We start from the raw sequence: 20,699 nt of genomic DNA, 5'->3' as shown, positions 1-20,699 counted from the left end.
GGGTGCGCTGGCCGGCGGGCCTCCTCACTCCCTTTCCTGGGCCACGTGGAGGGGGGCGGTCGAGTCCCCAGGCAGACAGGCGGGCTGAGAAGTGGGTGCAAGGCAAGGGGGGTGGGTCCTGCAAGGGCCCTGCAAGGTCCTACAACCGCTGTCAGTGGGGCCGGGCATCTGGGGAGAGAGGTCAGGCTCCCTGCTCTGGACGAGACCCGGGGGCCCGCTCCACTCTGCCGTGGGCCCCCCAGCGCCCGACGGGGGCTCGCGGGCACGTGGCCTCGGGTCTGGCGCTCGCTCGGTGAGGACCGGACAGAAGGTGGCCTGCGGGGGCACCTGCCACTCCGCCGAAACAGGAGGCGGCCCGGCTGCCGCCAAATGCCAGCGTGCGCTGCACGAGGAACTTCAAAACGCTCACCTTTCGTAAGCCCTGATTCCATTAATTCTTTGACTCTTCCAAGAAGTCCACAGAACAGGTGGGAGGCCAGAGGTGTGGGACACAATTGCCTGCATTTAGACTTTTTAGGGAGTGTCTCAGGAGAGAGGACTTCGGAGTCTAAGCGTTCCCAGCTTAATAGGTGGGCTGACTTACTCATCAGATGTTTAAAGAGCCGTAGGTTAGAGGGTCTGGGGATGGAGCAGAGATTTGGAGGGCAGGGAATGTGGCTGATTTCTCCTAGTGAGCAAAGCGGGTGATCTTCCTCCCGGGCTTGGGGTTGGAGGCATGGGTAGAAGCCTGGCATTGCCCATCAGACCACATCAAAGAGGGTCTCTGCTTCTCACCCACGGAATCTAGAACACCCCGGGCACTTGGCACTTGTTCTCTCTCATTTGGAAATCACTGTCGTTAAATTAGGTTTCAATAACTCGACTCCTCTTATCAGCGCACACTTGCAATTCAGTCATCTCAGGATAGAACGGGTCTCTAAAAAAGGGAAGCCGCTGTGCCCAGGAGTGGGGTCCTACCCAGCTTCTCCTTGCCGGCCCTGGCAGCAGCCACCACAACCAGAGGCGACTCATGCTGTGGGTGGCCACTTCCTCAGGCCCTGAGCGACACCGCCAGGGGCACAATTTGGCCTCTGTGAGTGCCTGGAGTGCGGGGCCAGTTTCAGGATCTTGTAAGGGGCACCAGGGATGCCCACATCCTGCAGTGGGCCAAGGTGACCAGAAGACCCCACTGCAACATGCCCCACAGGGCCCCAACCTCCTCACCCCTGCCCCCGCCCCCCCCACCTCCAGGAGAGCTCCTTCCTAAAAGATCTTCCTTTAAAGATCTAATCTCCCTCCCAGAGTTCCCTTTAAAAATGCAAGTTTGTCTTGGATAAAAACTCATGAAACTAGTCAGCCATTGACATCTTAGTATGAATCAATCTATCAGAGATAAAATTGGGAGGCAGAAAGAAGAAGGGAGATTGCAGACAAGTGCACTCGCAGGTGGCCCAAGGATGCAAGACTTCGAGTCTGGATAGTGAGGACCCCAGGGGGTGGCTCCAGGGCCCTTGGTTAAAATGTATAGGCTCATGGGATAGTAGGTCCATGAGGGCCCAAGAGACCAAGAGACGGCCTAGCCTAGCACTCCGTAGCTTGTAAATGATGATGTGAAAGCCCGGGGGAGTTAAGGGGCTGGTCACACGCGACAACACTACACGGCTACCTAACTCATTAGACAAACAGCCCAGGTCTTTTTTTCTTGCTAGAATAAGGGGCCTCTTCTCCTTGTCATCTTCTGCTTGGGGCCGGTCCCTCCTCTTCATTCCTGCTTCCTGGCCCCAGGCTCTGGCTGGGGCCTCCTTATCCTACAAGCCTCCCTGAGAGCCACCACAGAGCATGAAGCCATCTCCTGTGTGTGTGTGTGTGTGTGTGTGTGTGTGTGTGTGTGTGTTTCTTAGGTCCCCCCGGGAGGGGGCGGGGCCGCCAGCTACCACCTGTGCAATCTATACCTTAGTTCAAAGCCATTTACAAACCCAGGGCCATGAATTCTTGGGCTGAGGGTACCAAGACAACCCCATTAGATGACTGGGAAGAGAGGCTAGGAAAGGCCCGTGATGTCATTGTCTGCTGCCACCATCAGAGTGCACTCATTATGTGCTCAAATGTGCACAGTGTCTCATTGGCTGCCGGACAAAGCCAGTGCTGCCCTCCGGGGGTCGGCAGGGTGGGGCTGAGGTGGGCTGCAGACCTCAGGCCCCAGGGCTCAGCCCCCTCACACATGTGCTTCCTCAAATGACCTTAAGCTCAGAAAATAAGATTCAGAAGAACTGGTTTGAGAGTGTTCTCTCAGACCATGAAACATTTCTTGTTTAAGAATCAGAACAGATTACAAAAACAAGAACAATAACAAACCCAAATATTAGGAAAACAAAGGTCCAGAACACAGGGGAAAAGTGAAGAGTTAATAGGAAGTAGAAGTTCATTTCTGAAAAGTTTTGGGACTGATATGATCAGCCTGTCTGAAGTTGGTCAGGCAGTTCTCTAACCTGGCTATTCCAACACGGTAAGGAGGGAGAGGGATCAGAACAGGAGGGGACCCTGGGAACGATGTCTAGACGGCTGTGTGGGTCGCCTGAATCTAAGCCGCGTGGGCTCACTGGACGCCTCTGAGATCTGAGTATCTTTGGAGATAAAAGCCCAGCGTGAGGGACCCGTGGTCTCCCTGTACTCTCCCAGGGAGCTGGGGGCTTCAGACCTCCTCTTTCTAAAACCTGAGCCCCTGCTGAGAGAAGCACTATTTTCTGAAATCCAAACAGTCCCCCCAGAGAATTGTAGCCTCTTTGTCTGGGAGTAGGTTGGAGGCCACCAAACAGCCTGGCCGGGTAGGCAAACTGTACTGAGATTCCTCCAGAAGACAACAGATCTGGGTTAGGTGGGTGAGGTGTATGTGGGTGGGAAAGGAAGCATGTTTACCCGGTTTCCCACTTCAGGAATAAATAGACACCTGTCTTTCTTCCTCTGCAACCATGGAAAGCTTATGATGGATCACGTAGCAGAGATGGGGGCAGAAAGGGAGACACCACACAGGCCAAACACTTCCCTGACCATGGAAATCATCAGAAAAAAGGTCTCATTCATTTTACTGTATATTAAGCTTCGAAACTGCTAAGGGCACCTCTTGGTTAGAAAAAATACATATACACACATTCCTAGAGAACTGGGAATTAGGTGAGGTGCAGCCGACACTGAGGAAGGCCAGTCCTGAAAGCTGGGGAGGCAGCAGCCGGCCTGGAGCAGGGGGACAGGAGGTGGACAGAGGGCCACCCCCCACCCCAAAACCTCCCCAAGGTGAAATTCAACAGCTCACCCTCAGCAAACCGTTCAAAGCTGACCAACTCCCAAGACCACAGTGGAGAGGAGTAGAAAAGCAAGATCAAGAGCGTTTTAGTTTGGTCTAAGTGGAAATATCCAGCCACTCAAACTGAGGTTTCACGTGGTTGGATGTGGTGTGTGTGTGTGTGTGTGTGTGTGCGCATGCACACATGCGTGCACACGGCGCGGCATTCCTAGGAAAGTCTCCGTAGCATGTATATCTCTTTGCTAGGAAGAAACTAGAAGTGCACGTGTGTGTAGGGAGAAAGGGTCATGAATTAAACTAAAAATAGTGTTTGTTGAGAGCATCTTGAGGACAGTGCTGGTGAGAGTAGTGATAATGAGGGGGCAGACGTGGGCAGAGAGATTTTGTCGTTTTAATTAATACCTCCCACCATATGGAGGAATCCCGGTGTCCCTGAGACGTTTTAGTTTCCTGTTGGTTGGCACTCAGTGGATTCCCTCTCTCCATCCCAGGGACTGCGTCCTGAGCCAAACAAGGGGCTCGTTCATGTTCTGCGGCCACAGCCAGAGCGACGGCCAGCCTCTCTGGGGCGGGAGCACTTGGCCGGCCTACCAAGGGCCAGTTGTACGAGTCCTGAGAGGTGGACCTGAAGCATTCTCACTTGGAAATGCTTTCCTAGACTTCACATTTTTTAATTTTTAAAAATATTTTAAAGGATTTTATTTATTTGTGAGCAAGCGCGAGCAAGCACCAGCAGGAGAGGCAGGGGCAGAGGGAGAAGCAGACTCTGCTGAGCAGGGAGCCCGTCACGGGGCTTGATCCCAGGACCCCGAGATCATGACCTGAGCCAAAGGCAGACGCTTAACCGACTGAGCCACCCGGGCGCCCCTAGACTTTACATTTAATTTTCAAAGGAAGGAGGGGGGGTTATCAACAGCAGCCAGCCGCCTCAGTTTCCCATGGCTGTCTACCTTATTTTAGCCACAGTACTTGTGGCTTTTAGGTCAGTTTTGGTTTGAAGGGGCCCCTGATTCTGCTCCAAATCATCTAATGTTGCAGCTTCTCCGACTTTCCAGCCCACGAAAGGGCAGGTGGTTCTGCGGTCTGCGAGCGTCCCACGAGCCAGGGCACGCGCACCCGCCTCCTCTGCCAGGGGAGGCCACCCGGATGCCCTAACTCAGGAGGCTGGGGGGGGGGGCAGCAAGCATCAGAGCGCCTGGCGGTCCTTGCCACCCGGGGCACAGGGGAGCAACCTCGCGGCCGCCACCCCGAGCAAGAACCGAAGCCACCGCTCGGCGTCCGCGATGGCCAGGGGCTGAGTCACTTACGTTTTAGAATGTTCCTCTGCTCCAGTTCCTCTGCTGTCGGCCTCTGGCTCAGCCGCCTACGGAAAAAATCCAGGAAAAGTTTTTGGACCATATCGTATCCTCCCTGGGTCATTAGTCTCGGCGGCCCGCGTAGATACATGAGGCAGGGAGGAGAGTGGCTCCAATCGCTGTCCCATCCTGGGCCCCGGGCTGCGGGCCTTCACCACGCCGCCGGCTCAGTTCCTCAATTTCAACCCCAGGAAAGGCACCGGGCGGCGCGTCCGGGAGCTGACCCTGCCCCTTCCCCTGCCCCCGCCCTCCGCAGCCCTGCTCCCCCACCGCCTGGGGCCACCGGGACTCTCCCCTTCACAGAGATCCCTTTCTTTCCTGTGGCCTCCTAACTCGGGGACCGTGGCCTCTGCCCTCCCTCCACCCCCTCCCCCTAGGCTAGAGCTCGCTTCTTGCCATGTTTGTGCAGAGCCAGTTAGAGCACCAAGAGGGTCATGGCCCCGGGGGGATGCAAGACAGTGTGTCTTGTCTGCGAAGAACAATAGGTGCTCTTCTTCTGGTCTCCGCCCATCCCAGGGAAGGGACGGGAACAGCAGCGACACTCCTGTTGCCACTCCTGCTGCCGGCACCGGCACCGTAACTGAGCCCTACCGAGTGCAGCATCACAGCAGGGCCGTGAACTTGCCAGGATGCAACAGTGGCGGGCGGGGACAGCCAGCAGCGGCCCCCGCGTCCGGATAGAAGTCGGTGGCCCGTGGGCCGGGCACGCGGTGGTGCAAAAAGTTCTAGGAATGAGCAACACAAACCGTGCACCGCGGTATTCACGGAGATGCCTGCATTTTTTGAAGCTCTGGGCAGTTATCTCAAGACTCCCCCCAAAGTTGAGCAGCCTGCTTCACCCCCCGGAGGAGGTGTGTGTGAGATGAGAAGGAGCCCGGCGGGGTGGGTGGGAAGTGGGTGCTCTCCTGGCAGCACAGGCTGTGCCCCCAATCCCAGCATCGGCCACCAGCGTCTCCGGCTGGCAAGGCGTCCACACCGTGGAATCTCAAGAGAGACCCGGCGTGAAAACATCGTCCGTGGAGTTACCAAGTGCAAGCAGTTTAAATTCAATGCAATTTGTCACCTGTCATCCTCCTCATTGCCCTGGACTCTGTGAGACCCGCCCCCCCCATGTCATCACCATAGATGCTCTAGTAGGGAGGGCACAGGCTTTGATGCTACAGAAAGGATTTGGGGTCAGATACTGCTCTGTAAACTCCTTAGCACCCTGGAAATGGCTAGAAATTGTAATCTGAAGCGTTTTTCAGTTTATAAGAACGTTTTCATGTTCATTAGTTACGTTCCCTCCCAAATGTCCCATGAAGACACCGTTGCTTCCCACTGATCTGGGCCAGCTGTATATTTTGGAAATTTGCAATACTGGAGGCTCTAAATTGGGATTCCACAATCTCTAAGCCTTTCCGAAAATAGCACTCGCGGACCTGGGGAGGAAACCATGTCATTGGTCTGGAATGAGGACCACACTCAGACTGAGCTTCTCGGAGGCCCTGTCTCACCTTTCCATTTATCTTACCCCAGAACGCTTGCTTTGTCTGGAGGGATGTGCAGGTGGCTTTATGGGACCACTTGGTGGAACCCAGGCTCTGGGTGAAGCCAGGGCTTTAGGTCAGTAGGTTTCAAAGTGATTGAAGCTCCGGATGCAAGCTTGCATCCCAGAAGCCTTATGGCCAGAAGCATCTGCAGAAAGTTCCCCCACTGGCTTGTGCTGAGAACCCCACCGATTCTCTCCCCGGACCCACTGCCTGGCTCTGTGCTGGCTTTTTCATTTTTGCTTTTCCTTATGGGTCATGTTTGGAGGGGACAAAACAATAAGTGACTGAGCTCTAAGCAGGACAAATTGCATTAGCTAGGAGGCCTCGGAGTCAAAGACACACGCTTTCAAATGAGGCCCTCTGTTGAGGTGTCATTTCTCTTGAAAAGGTCTAAGAACATTGAGGCCGATCACGGCTATAAAACGCAGCAAAGCTCTCCCGAAGGACACGGGCGGCGATCAGTCGTTTTGGCTTTGAAGATGAGACTGGGTAGGGAAATGATACTGGGGCATCGTGATGACAAAGCACTAAACAGCTCAGGAGTTAGGGGATCTGGGTTCTCGTTCTCGCTCTGCTCAGAACCTGCTTTCTCGTGGACAAGGTGTGGGACTCCGCTGTGAATAATAAATAGTAATTTAATTGCCTAAGGCATGGTTTTTAGAAACATATGCTATGTACTTAGCCACATCTGAATGAGGACTGTTTTACTGCAAGTGAGCTGGGGAGGGAGGGATAGAAATAAGGATAGAAAGAAAGAAAGAAAAAAAAGAAAAAAGAAAATGTATAATAAAAATAAATAAACCCATTTATTCATTTCACAAATTATTTGTTAGAGGCCAGCTCTGTGCCAGGTTCTGTGTTAGGGGCACCAGGTCAGGACAAGCAGGTCAAGGTCCTGCCTCCGGGGGAGGCAATCATTCACCAGGTAGTCATGGAAGTAAGTAGGCCACGTATCTGTAGTAAAAGGCTTCCGACAGGAGGCACGTGCACGGGGATTCTGACCCAATTGGGTCAGGAGAGGGTCCCCAGCAGAAGTGACACTGTGCCCCGATGTGAAGGGCAGAGGGAGCCACGTTGCTGGAGGGTGGACAGCCAGGGGAGGAAGGATGGTGGGGAACAGGCAGGTGCCAGGCCGTGTGGCCCGTGGGGGCTGTGTTCAGGATTTTGGCAACGAAAGAGTTGATATTTTAGAATCAGAGAGGGGAAGGGTGAGTGAACATTTCAGATTTACAATGGATTTCCTGGTGGTTGTCTGGAGAAGGGATTGGCGGTGAGAGGACAAGAGACGGTTTGGGAAGAAGCCACAGGAGGCTCCTGTGCAGCTGGTAAGGGAGGGGGGACACCTGAGCCAGGCGGTGGCAGCTGACATGGCCCGTTCTTAGGAAGCTAAGCAGACAGACCGTGGAGATGCGGTGTAGATGGACAGAGGCGGGAGGAGCAGGGATACATAAGATCTGTCTGTCTGTCTGAGGTTTCACGGCTTACACGACTGGATGGATGGTAAAACAATTCACTGAGATGGGAACGAGGGAAGAGCAGCAGGGTATTTTGGAGGATGGTAAGGGTGGAAGGGAACCATGAGTTTGAGTTTGGATTGTTGAGTCAGAATGCTTTTGTAACATCCAAGTGGAGAGGTCAGGTAGGCAGGTGCATGCATGGGGCTCAGTGGAGACCTCAGTGGAGAGGTCGAGGCCATTGAGAGAAATCTGGGGCTGAAACTATTGAAAGAGTCCAGATGTCCATCAGCAGATGAAAGGATAAAGAAGATGTGGTATAGATATACAGTGGACTACTACTCAGCCATCAAAAAAAAAAAAAAAAAAGAAATGTCACCATTTGCAATGATGTGGATGAAACTAGAGAATATTATGCTAAGCAAATAAGTCAATCAGGAACAAAACAGGGCAGCCTGGGTGCTCAGAGGTTTGGTGCCGCCTTCAGCCCAGGGCGAGATCCTGGAGACCGGGATCAAGTCCCGCGTCGGGCTCCCTGCATGGAGCCTGCTTCTCCCTCTGCCTGTGTCTCTGCCTCTCTCTGTCTTTCATGAATAAATAAATAAAATCTTAAAAAAAAAAAAAAAGAAATGAAACAAAGGATCATAGGGGAAGAGAGGGAAAAATAAAAGAAGATGAAATCGAGATGGAGACAAACCATAAGAGTCTCTTAATCATAGGCAACAAACTGAGGGTGGCTGAAGGGGAGGTGGGTGGGGAGACGAGGTAACTGGGTGACTGGCATTAAGGACAGCATGTGCTGTGATGAGCATTGGGTGTTACACATACAACTGATGAATCACTGACCTCTACCTCTGAAACTAATAATACATTATATGTTAATTAATTGAATTTAAATAAAACCAAAAGAAATCTGGAGCTGGTCTGCAATATGGAGAATATCTGAAGCCAGGAGTATGATGGAGCACAGCCTGAGGAGGCAAGAGGACTGAGGCTGGAACCTCACAGAAGCTCACTATTTACCACTCAGACTGAGCATAATGACCCTCCTGGGAGCTAGAGGAGGGCAGGCCGTGAGGGCAGGTGAAAACATAGCACATCCTGGAAGCGAGGTGGCAAGATGGGCACAACCAACAACGAACGGGTGCCGAGTGCTGCTGAGGGGTCAGGTGAGCCTGGCAAACTGCCCATGGGGTCCAGGACCAGGTGGGCTGTTAGCAACCTCATCTAGAGTTCTTTCAGGGGGTGCAGGGACTGGAAGCCAGGATGAAGGGGCTTGAGAACAGAGGTGGGAAGATGGACAAGGAGAGATGATTCTTCCCAAAGCCTGGCTGGACGAGAGAGTTGCAGGTGAAGTGGGCTCTGGTGAGGTTTACACTTTTTACTGGGACAAGACTGGATGTGTTTAATGGAAAGAATCCAGATGAGGTGGTCCTGTCGAGACACTACGTAAGGAGGGAGGAGGCTCGGTTGACGGTGTGGAATCCCGAGGAGGTTGGGGGTGGGGGGTGGGGTTGTCCAGGGACACAGAGGCCTTCCTTCTCAAATGGAGGGATGGCTCTTTACCAAGACAGGGCAAGCAGGATGGCTTGTGTGTAGGTGTTGTACGTAGGTGTCTATGCTTGTATTGGAATTAATGAAGAGTTCCCAACTGATGGCCTTCACTTACTAGAACACAAGTTAAGTCAGTCTATTACAAGGATGACTTATATCAGCTTAAAATATTACCTGTCCTTGACCGGTTGGTCTTTGGACAGAGCCAAATTCATAAACCGAAGGCCTAAAGCTCTAGCTTCAGAATTCTAGCGGCCAGTGGTCCTTCAGGGAAGGACCCAGGGCAGCCTGACATGGTCCAAGTAAAGCAGCCTTCTGCTGGGCTCCTTTCCAGATCTACCTTGTACAGAAATACTGGTTACTAGAAAGCCGGATAGCAGAGCACAATTACTCTATTAATGAATAGTGGTCAGTTTTATGAATAATCCCAAGGAGCGGCCTTAACTCCAGGAATAAAGACAGAGGTGCTTTCTGAATGTATTGTATCTCTTACCCCTGCCTTGAGGGTACGTTCAAGTAACTATATCGGATTTAAACTCACAATTACATTTAAAAAGTGGTTCCCGACTCTATATTTAGACATGACCATGTATATGGGAAACGTTCTTGGGAGTTAAACTTTTCTATAAAATGAATGATCGGAAAGTGGAAGTTTTAACGTGCTCTCAAGTGATCTATGTAAATAGCTTCTATTTATATATGTGGCCCTGGTTTATAAGGTATCTCTGAGCTGCAAAGTTGTTGTCACTCCAAAACGATTTCTTCCTTACATGGACCACTGCTAAATGACCTGCATTGGCAGTGAAAAATCAGTGAGTTCTTATTTAAATGCCACGCGCCATCCATCGCCACCTGGGAGCCGTCTAGGTTCTTGCAGAAGTTAGACATGGATTTTGTGTAGTATCAGTTGGAACAACTCTATGCTGGTGACAGCAAGAAACAAGGAAACAAACCGAGGCTCTTCTTTTCTCATGCAGGGACCATGAAAAACAAACCTGAAGCAAATGGCACTTTGGTTTTGGCCTTGGAAAAAGGAGACCGAGAGAGAATGTAGTGGCAAGATGCTTAAAACAATATGCAGAGCAGGGGAGGCTCTCTCCCCCAGAGACGTGGTGACAAAACCTTTGCAGGTCTGACTCCTGATGCTGACAAGGATTTGTTCTGCCGCAAGGAGCTAATGAGCCTTCTGCTGGCGTCAGAACTGCCAAGGTCACGGATTTCATTAGCGTTTGCAACTGCTGCTTGTTCTGAGCGCCCGGATTTTAAAGTTTGGATCTCTGAAGCTGTATCTGCATCTCAGGAAAAGGCAAAGCAGGGTTACCTTTGCTCTTCTGCATCTCGGCCCCAGGAGGAGGGAACAGCCCTTCCAGACAGGTGGGAAGAGAAAAATGGGAAGGACTCGTCCTCTCTCCTAAGGGGGAAGGAGACGGGTTTCCCAATTGCTGCCCCGGGTGGGAGATGGAATGAGTGAAGACAGGCATGGTGGGGCCAGGGAGGGAGACACAGTGAGTTCCAGCCCCTCCTTGGGAATCTTTCCAGAGGATGTATCGGTTATGTGTGGGCTGGGCGTTTCTGTCTGGCTTTGGTCACTGCTACATCCCCAGGTCCTAGGAGACCACGGAGAACAAAATAGGTGCTTTTAGTCATTCTTCAGCCCGGATCCTACCAGTTCTTATGCCACACAAGCCCCTGGGAGGATCCTAACCCCCAGTCACAACTTTAGTTCATATCTGATATCCCGATGACTCTAAAATCTCTACCTCTCGTCTTAGTTTTGAGTTGCAGATTCCTTTTCCAATATATACTCCTACAAGCTGTCGGACTCAGGAGGTCCTCGATGATTGAATCCATCTTTCCCTTCTACCCAGACAGGTCTGCATCCCCTTGAGCTGTCCAAGCCCAGGAAACTGGGAATCGTCGTTGGGCTGCTTTACCCTCGACAACCAATCCACCATCAGGTCCAAACCGTCCCCCATTCCAGCCCAGCACAGCCTCCTCAGGAAAGCAGGCCTGAGCATCTCTCCTGGCTGCTGCAGCCCATGCCTCTTGGGTCCTCCTCCACCCGACAGGATGCCCTTTCTAAGGGGAAACCTGACCACATCCCTCCCTGCTTGAAAACTATGCACATCCACCCGGGACCTTTGGGGGGTGGGGTGGCTTCAAACACCCAGTGTCCTATAAGAGTCTTTGTGATCTGGATGCTTGCCAAGAATCTCCCCACTCCTACTCTGTCCTTTAGACATAATGTGTCTTTCTGGTTTCTTCTCGATTTGCATGCCTTTTTCTTCTTCTTTGTTGGGCTAACTGGTAATAGTCCTCAAACTCACAGCATCAGCCTGAAACATCACTTCCTCTGGTCACTAACCTTTTGGTGACGGTGCCTCCACGGTGTGGGACAACAGTCCTGTGTCTCCTGTACGCCGGTGCTCGTCCTACTGGACCTATTTCTTGTGATCACCTGGCTTGTCCACTGGACCCGGGGGCTCGAGCCCTGCAACACGGGGCCACCTGGCGCCCTCACCCCACCAGGGTTGCTTCATGACCACAGACCTGGGCGGCTGCAGGGGCCCCGCAGGAAGGGCCTCTTGCACGGGCTCTCCTGCTCTGCTGACATATGAAATTTTCAGTACTTTCTGGATGAGGAACATCCTCACTGGCTCACCATGGGCTCTGCAGTCTGCTAACTGGAGCACGCCACCGTGAGCCAATGACCGGTTCTCAAACCTTGCTCTTCCAGCATCAGGGATCAGCTCTGGCCAAGGTCACTGAGGACGGAACTGCCAAATCCGGTGGCCTTTCCAGAGCCCTCATCGTACCTGACCCTTCTCTACCGTGTGGCACCTCTGATGAACGGCTACTTCCGGAAGCTCGTTCGAGTCCCCTGGTTCGAGAGTCAGCACTCTCCCAGCTTCTCTGCACCCTTAGCTTGGGGTGCTTGCAGGCTGTATGCATAGCAAGAGCCCCAGGGGTGCCCTGTCCTGGGGGTGGCTTCAGAAGCAGCACCCCGTGTGCCATGCCCAGCCTGAGTCGGCCACCCGACAGGCGGGGGGCCTCGGGGGAGCTGGCCTTCTCCCCAGCCTCGGCCTCCCCACCTTCCGTGGCATGGAGAGTTGCCATGGGCCGGCAGTGGGTTGCCTTAGAACTCTGGTGCACGGAAGGAGAGGGGGGAGGGAGTGGGGGCAGAGGGAGGGCACGGAGGCCACAGCCAGCCCGTTCCACTCTGCTGACACCTGGAACTCAATCTGGATCTCAAAACTAAGATGAGAGGGGTGACACTGCACGAAATCCGAGCTCACACTCACTCCCCCCGTGTCCAGTGGTGTGAGTGGAAGGCCCCCGTACCTTCACCCCCGGTTCCGAGGTGCACATCCTGAGATAACCGGGTGCACATCCAGGGCCTGGAGAAGTGGCAGGGGCGCCTCTGATTCCATCAGCAGAGCTCGTAGCTCCCCCTGCTGGGCGCCCTCATCGGGATCTCAGCCTCGCCCAAGACACCCGCACTACCCACTGACGTGACCATCCTCTCAACTAGACCGGGAATCCTCCACAGGCACATTATGTCTTATTTACCTCTGAGCTCCTAGACTTAGTACGGGGCCTGGCACCCAGGAGGGGCTCTGCAGACCTCTGATGATTCGATTAACAAGGAACACTTCAGCCCATGGAGTGGAGCCCAGAACCCAGTCCTGGCCTCTGCCCCTGAAGAGGTTCCTCTGGGAAGAGTGAACGGCAGTTTGGCTTTTATACTTCAGGCCTGTGCCCTGCTACCCTTCCTCCCTGCCAGGCGGAACAAGTCTTACAATTATCGATTTATGCACCCACCTCTTTCCAGGCAATAGCTTTCAATTTTCTTCCTCCTCCTCATTCTCCTCCCAAATAGCTTGCTTACAGCATGGGAAAGAGCCCAGAGAGGGGAAAACGGGTTGGAGTCCAGAGCCTGACTCCTGGCCTGCCTCCCCCGTTAACCAGGAGGTCGCCTGGGCATGTTATGCTGCTGGACCTCCGTGCCCAGTTCTGGTGTCCGGCAGGTGGCTGTAACCACTAGCTAGGCCTACGTGCCGCCCAGGAGCGCTGAGAGGCCTGAATGGGGATGAGAGATAAAAATCCCTTTTAAAGGAAGGAGAAGGCATGACATTTTATTTTGGGTACCTTGAAGAAAAGTCTCTGACTTCAAATAGATAAACAGGTTACTCTTAAGAAAGACATGTTTTTGGCTTTGTCCATTGGAGGCTGTGGCCCCAATGTGAGGCCCTATGACCAAGCTCAGGTACTGGGAGGTAAAAGCCAGAGAAAACACTGAAATATGTGGAGTTGAAATCAGTATGGAAATGACAAGGGGACCAGCTGTTTTGCTATGCGTTAAGCCCATTTAATAAAAACCAAAGCGGTATGAAAAGTGAGAGCCTGGAGTTGCCTTGGCTGACTCACTTGGTAGAGCGTGTGACTCCTGACCTCAGGGTTCTTTTTATTTATTTATTTATTTATTTATTTATTTATTTATTTATTTATTTATTTGAGAGAGAGAGAGGCAGAGACACAGGCAGAGGGAGAAGCAGGCTCCATGCAAGGAGCCTGATGTGGGACTCGACCCTGGGACTCCAGGATCACGCCCTGAGCCAATGTCAGGTGCCAAACTGCTGAGCCACCCAGGGATCCCTGACCTTAGGGCTCTAATTTTGAACCCCACACTGGATGCAGAGGTGACTTAAAAAAAATCTTTAAAAACAAAAAATCTGAGAGCCTACATAGTGAATAGTTTCAGTATTACCAGCATTATTAGGCATAAATCCAGTATTAGCAATCAGTAAGATTTTACTTTGAAAGAGTATTTGAATTGTTACAGTAGAAATTAAGATAGCTAATCAAGTTACCTGAAGAATATGCTCATTTTAACAAGGCCATCCCTACCTGAAGAATCAATCAGTACAAAGGCTAAAACAATGTGATGTCAAAAGATAAGGAATGTGGGAATTAAAAATGTCCACTGTTCTATCTACCACATTAAAGTGATTAAGGAGGCCTGGTCAACTTTAGCTTAATTTTATCTGTCTATCCATCTGTGCATCTGTCCCTCTATCTGTCCATCCATGCATGAGTGAGTCTTTCTGTCTGTCCATCCGTTACATACCAGACATTGGGCTAAGCCTTCAACTATTTATCATAACAGATAAGCAGTCTATCACTTTCTCGGTTCTTACAGAAGATGCAACAATAATCTACACGAATCACAATGCCAAAGAGATTCATCTCATTTGTCAACTCTGGCCATTTGACAGAAGCTGCCAGGAACTGTGTGTTGAGAAGAATTCTGAAGTCTGCCCACATCTTTGTTATGAGTCATGCTGCAAATAAATCCTCCTCGAGTTATCGTAATTAGTGAGCCCTGTTTCCTGGTGGAAGATGGATGTGAAGATTATAGTATGGAAGGTCTTCCTTTCTGATGAAGCTATTCAGGTCTGAGACACTGAGGACTACCAGAGGGGAAGGAGATGGCTGCTTTGGCTGTCACACACAGCAAATCTGGTGCATCAAGAGAGTGACAGCTAATGGTCATTTGATAAGATTGGTATTGTGCCGTTTCTCTTTAAAGGTAGAAGCTCAAACTTCTAAGTCCTCTAAGAGGAATAAGCCAAGAGAAATATTCAGATGACTTACACACAATATTCCCCATGTCACACAAACCCATCATCTCCAATCTTTACAAATTATCCCAACTATTGCTGGAGGTCCCCACTTAATGTGTTTTTTAATGTGTCCTGCCATTACCATGATCAAATGGCATTGGACACTCTCCTCCTTTTATGCCTTAGCCCCTTCGCTGAGGACTCTTGCATTCACTGCTGGAAAACCCACCTGACAATACCCGGTCACCTGACTACTGATGGATGCTCATGCTCAGAATCCATTAGTGGAGACCAGAAAGTTGACCTCTAGTGGGCTCAGGACATGTCCACCAAACATGCCCACAACTGTCTGAATCTCAGCAAAAGACTTGATTTAAGCTCAAGCAAGAACTTCAGGTATTTGTGGGCATCCAGAGAAGCTTATTTTGAGCCTTCCCTAGGTATCCCTGTACTTACTGTCCTTAGTCCTTTAAAGAATGTTGGTTTTGATGGACACGGACCACTGGGGCAAGGACAAAGAGTGAATCCAATGAAGAGAGGAAGATCTGGGTGTCACTGCTGAGCGACTATCATGGGCAGTATCATGGGCAGGTCGACGAGCACAGCCCAGACGACACTAAAATGCTGTAAGAGTACACATTTAATTTATTCACCCACTCATTCATCCATTCATTTAAAAAATATTACAGTCACAGATTTCCCCAATATTTCTGCTTTGCTGGGCCTCAAACAGCACGCACAACCCATCATTCCTTTCTGAAGCAAAGCATGTAAGGATGAAGAGTTGGACATGGAGCAGCAGCATAGGTGCAGCTCATGCTCTTTTTTTTTTTTCTTTTTTGTCCACATTCACTCCCAATGGGCCAATCTCCCGGGGCCATCAGCACTCCTTGGGGAGAGTTCTGAGGGTACAAGGTGAGGCAGGAGCTGGGAGAGGAGGCAGGAATCGCCAGCCTCCTTCCCCCTCTTCACTCAGTGGGGCTCCAGCCAATGTCCTTCCGCTGCCTCCCACGAGCCCCTATTTCTAGAAACAATAACCACTCAGGTTCAAATGAGATCCCATGCTGTTTAGAAACCTGGGGATGAACACATAAAACCTCCGAAGAGTCTCAGATGCCCATGCAGAGTGGGTTTCGGTTACATTATTTTGCAAAATTTCCTACAGTTCTCCCTTAAGCGAGCTCACACTTGTGTGCGAACATGAGCAAGGGCAGGGGCAGAGGAAGAAGGAGACAGAACCTCAAGCAGACTCCATGCTGAGCAGGGAGCTCGACACGGGGCTCAATCCCACGAACCTGAGATTATGACCTGAGCTGAAACCAAGAGACAGATGCCCAACCGGCTGAGCTACTCAGGCGCCCTGTAAATCTTCATTTTAAAGCCAATAGCCCTGCAGTCCAAAGGAAGGGGACTGAATGTTGTTACCCTCATTAAACTGTAAGCACTTTCCTGAGGATCTGTCTCTCCACGTAGGTAATGTACCAAAAAAGGCCAGATCGTCTCCCCCAACCCAACCCCCTCCCCACACATACTTTTTCTTCCTGGCAGCATGGTGGACTTTAGGAATGTCTAAGTAGTCTGGATTTGCAAGCTTGTATTCTTTGGAAATCTTTTTAATAGGAAAAGAATCAGGAAAGGTGAATGGGATGTGTTTATCTGTCTGGGAAAGGATCTATTTATCTGGGGAAGGGAAAGAGGAATAACCACGGGAAAATGAAGTGATAGGGACCCTCTGAATAGATTTTGCCTTGATTATACAGGAAACTAACAGAAATGATTTCTTGAGACTTTCTTGGCCGTATCTACCCAATGCTTTGGGAAATCCCTTAGGAGAAGAGATTGTTCCCTTACCCCTTAAATATATTCCCCCCAAACTGACTGAACTCATAGCACATATCCACTAAGAGACTCTTAGCTCCCAGCCTGGTGAATGAGGGTCCAAGTTCTCTTCCCTCCCTTATGCTCTTCTGCTCTATGTCCTGACGATCTGGTCATGTGAGGTACATAGCACCTACCTCACACAGCCCCCCTCTCTCCCACATGTGCACTTCGATGTGTGATGCTGGAGGAAATCACAGGGGACCGTGGCATCAATGCATGAGCAGTCAGTGTCTCAGGGTTGCAAGGCCCCAGTAGGAGCCCAGGGAAACTGGGCAGAATCCATGAGTGGCCCTTGGGCCATGACTGTAATGTCCCCCATGGGACTGCCAGCAACACCAGCTCCCAAGGTGTCAGAGAAACACCCACCCTCATCCTGAGGGAAATGGCTGATTGTGGAACATTCCGTCAGGAGCAGTCTCCTACCCCAGGGAGAGCATCCTGACCACCATGTCTTTTGTTCTTTACAGGGGACAAGGGGAGAGGGAGACAGAATCTCAAGCAGACTCCACACTCAGAGTGGAGGCGACACAGGACTCGATCTCACGACCCTGAGACCATGACCTGAGCCCAATTCAGGTCTGACGCTCAAGCAACTGAGCCACCCAGGCACCTCATGACCGCCATGTTTTAATCAGAGGAAATTGTGAGGCTGGTCTTGTCTGGAGGCAGAGTCCCAACCGACCACTAGGAAGGCTCAGCCTCTCAAAGCCCTGGAAGGCTTCCTTCTGGGCATTCACGGCAGGAAAGGGATGGGAAACCACCAACCACAGCAAAGCTCCAGGCCCTTCTCAGCAGCTCACTTCTCTAGTCAGGAGACGGGTTCTCCTGATGTGGGCGCACACGTGTGAGTGTAAAGCACGCGTTTTCCTCATGCAGTAAGTGTTGTACAGACGTTCTGTTAGGCTCTGGTCACCTCAACTTTATACACATCCCACACATCTGCGGTTCTGTGAGTTGCTGGAACTGCCACCACAACCTCTCTTCCCATCTGTGTGGTGCTTGGGTTAGGTGTCATCTGGATCACCCGTCCTGAGCGTCCTGAGTGTGGAGCTTCAGGCTCAGGCCTGGACTTTGCCTCCTTGTGTCCCTCTTCCTCGCACTTTCATATCTATTCCTGGGGCCTGAATCCAGCTCCAGCAGCAAAAACAAGAACATGCTCATCACTCTTCCTCATACTCCTTTCCCAGCTGGGCCTGCCTGGCATGGCGTGTGGCCTTCCTTCTTGAGGACAACACACATCTTCTGCTAAATGGATTCCCTCTCGGGATGCCTGGGTGGCTCAGTCGGTGAAGCATCTGCTTTCAGTTCAGGTCATGATCTCAGGGTCCTGGGATCGAGCCCCATGTTGGGCTCCCTGCTTAGTGGAGAATCTGCTTCTCCCTCTCCCTCTGCCTGCTGCTTCCCGGGCTCATTCTCTCTCTCTCTCTCTCTCTCTCAAATAAATAAATAAAACCTCTAAAAAAAAAACCAAACTGTATTCCCTCTCTCATCTGCCTGTACAGTCAGTCCCTCTTCTGCTGGCCAGCAGCTCAGCTGTGCTGCTTCTGATGGTACCTGGTTGTCCTTGAAAACAGCTTTCCTAATTGCTCAGGTAATAAATCGAATTTAAAAGAATCGACTGTATGCCCAGTATAATTTGTAAAACAATATGGTGCTTCACATTTGGACACATAAGTAAAAGCAAATGCAATTATTCTGATTAGAGAAATTAGCACAGAGGAAAACGTCTTGGCGTGAAGAGAAAATTTCTCCCTGTGACGGGGATATTTTAAGCGTATGCACTTCCTAAATGGATCCACTGTCAATACTGCAAGAGGCAAGGCCACCTTCTCTGAGTGTCCTCAGTCTAGATCCTTAAACGTGTCATCTGTTTCTTCTTCAAAGAAAAAGGCCAAATAGTAAGCACGTTGACTTTGGTGGACCGGGTGGTCTCTGTCACTACTCCTCTAGTCTGTTGTCACAACATGAGCATAGCCACAGTGCGCCACCAAAGCTGGATGGATGTACAAACGGGCCAGATCTGGCCCCCAGGCTGTGGTCTGTGGCCTCTGCCACAGGTGTCACCTGAGCTGGACTCTGTCCTGGCAGATCAACCAGTGGAGTAGAACTGGAGGCCCTGCTGCAGTTTACTCACTGTGAATTATTTTGGTTCCTCAATGCAAAATGGAAGTGGGGGGCTTCTATAGTCATGTGCTGTGTAGCTCATGACCTGATAAGAAAGAGGCAATATGTTGGGTCCCCCAACATGTCAGACTGAGAAACTGAGCACAGTCCTCTTGTCTTCCTCACCACCATCAATCACTACAAAGCAGTGTCTGCGGGTGCCTGGGTGGTGTGCAGCTGGTTAAGCATCTGACTCTTGGTTTTGGCTCAGGTCATGATCTCAGGGTCCTGGGATCCGGAGTCAGGTTCTGCACTCAGTGGGGAGTCTGCTTGAGATTTTTTCTCTCCCTCTGCCCCTCTCTCCACCCTCTCTCTCAAACAAATAAATAAATCTTTAAACAAATAAAATATCTGGAAGATGTCACATCTCCTATGTGCCACCTTTCCTTACATGGCCCATTACTTGGATAGCCACACGGTATTTTTTTATGCCAACTGTCTCCACGCTAAGCTCTCATCCACCACTGTGGCTTCCGGACTCCTGTCCTCTTCGCAAACTTTGGCCCACATGGGGGTTAGCCTTGGTGGCTCCACGGTTGGAGCTGAGCTGTGGTGGCGTGGCTGTGAGTTCTTCCACTTGTGGCAGCTAAAGGCATGCTTCCCTCAGTAGGATTCTTTGCCCCACCTATTCATGGGCCTTACAGGAAGATTCCGTCCTCCTCACAGGGTCCATGACCTCAGGAAGCTGTTATCAGCTCAACAGGAGGATAACTGTGACGTACGTAAAGGAGATCAGAATACACTTTCGAATCAAGTTTGCTATCAAACAGGCCTTTTGAAAACTTTTATGGAAATGATTAATGTTTAAGAAAATATTCCATATAGGAGCACTGGGGTGGCTCAGTCGGTTAGGTGTCTGACTCTTGGTTTCAGCTCAGATCATGATCTCAGGGTCATGAGATCCTGGTCTGCTAGCGTCGGACTCTGTGCTCAGTGGGGAGTCTCCTTGAGATGCTCTCTGCCACGGCCCCCATCACCCACCTCTCAAAAAATAAAAAATAATGCTTAAAAAAAGAGAAAATGTTCCACACAGTTTTACACATACCCCAGCCTTCTATCATTAATAAATTATTAAACAGATATCATGTAACACATGATATACATTTCTGACAATTTTTCACTAATTTCTTAAGTAGGTTGAATCTGAGATTACATGTAGGCTTAAAAAGAAAAAAAAAAAAAAAAAAAGAACAGGCTTATTTTGTTTTTGCCTGGACTAAACCATATGGATTTATAGTCCCTTTGTGGCAAATGCCTGAGCGTATCCTGGTCACACTGCTTGCTGACTGAGAATCAGATTTCACAGGCTGTGGTCCCAAATGACTTTGGTCATTAAGGACCGTGAAGAGAGAGGGCTACTGGACAGAGAGCCGAGAAGCTGGGATGAGCTGGGGAGGTGCTCCAGGGCGGAGCTGGACGGGCACCGCAGGCTCTGAGCAGAAGCCACCCACTCAGCTTCCAGAAGTACGAAGGCAGCCCCAAGCCACAGAAGGAGGGTGGGCCGAGGGCTTCCCTTGTGTGGGATGGGGGCCACGCTTCCCAACATGCAGGTGGCAGGTTCATTGGCTCAGTCAATTCAGGGGGGGCAGCTCCTGTGTCATTAACTGTGTCATTAACACACAGTAGATGCCATCGCCTATCTTAGCATTTTTTTTAAAGATTTTATTTATTTATCCATGAGAGACACAGAGAGAGAGAGAGAGAGAGAGGCAGAGACACAGGCAGAGGGAGAAGCAGGCCCCATGCAGGGACCCCGACGCAGGACTCGATCCCAGGACCTCAGGATCACACCCAGGGCCAAAGGCGGGTGCTAAACTGCTGAGCCACCCAGGGATCCCCTATCTTAGCATCTTTTA

General features: G+C 50.9%; 1 protein-coding gene and 1 long non-coding RNA gene across 11 annotated transcripts in view; one reads left to right on the top strand and one right to left on the bottom strand.

Annotated features, from left to right (window-relative positions):
- Nucleotides 1-20,699, bottom strand: part of PHACTR1 (phosphatase and actin regulator 1) — a 555,031-nt gene that overhangs the window by 10,434 nt on the left and 523,898 nt on the right. For all 9 annotated transcript variants that reach the window (XM_038584180.1, XM_038584181.1, XM_038584182.1 and 6 more), the window contains one exon: nucleotides 4,588-4,643. In XM_038584180.1, the coding sequence (XP_038440108.1) occupies nucleotides 4,588-4,643 (56 nt within the window). The remainder of the gene's footprint in view (nucleotides 1-4,587; nucleotides 4,644-20,699) is intronic.
- On the top strand, nucleotides 1,950-15,658 carry LOC111094005. 2 transcript variants are annotated; one of them, XR_005384341.1, is made up of 3 exons: nucleotides 1,950-2,485; nucleotides 10,153-10,549; nucleotides 11,044-12,317. It is a non-coding gene; the product is annotated as an uncharacterized LOC111094005 (long non-coding RNA). The 2 variants fall into 2 exon arrangements; XR_005384340.1 differs by lacking the exon at nucleotides 11,044-12,317 and adding an exon at nucleotides 14,376-15,658 and having other exon boundaries at nucleotides 1,952-2,485.

This window comes from Canis lupus, chromosome 35 (genome assembly GCF_011100685.1).
Source record: "Canis lupus familiaris isolate Mischka breed German Shepherd chromosome 35, alternate assembly UU_Cfam_GSD_1.0, whole genome shotgun sequence".
In the NCBI taxonomy this organism is placed as follows: Eukaryota; Metazoa; Chordata; class Mammalia; order Carnivora; family Canidae; genus Canis; species Canis lupus.
This window is presented reverse-complemented; position numbering and strand designations above follow the sequence as displayed.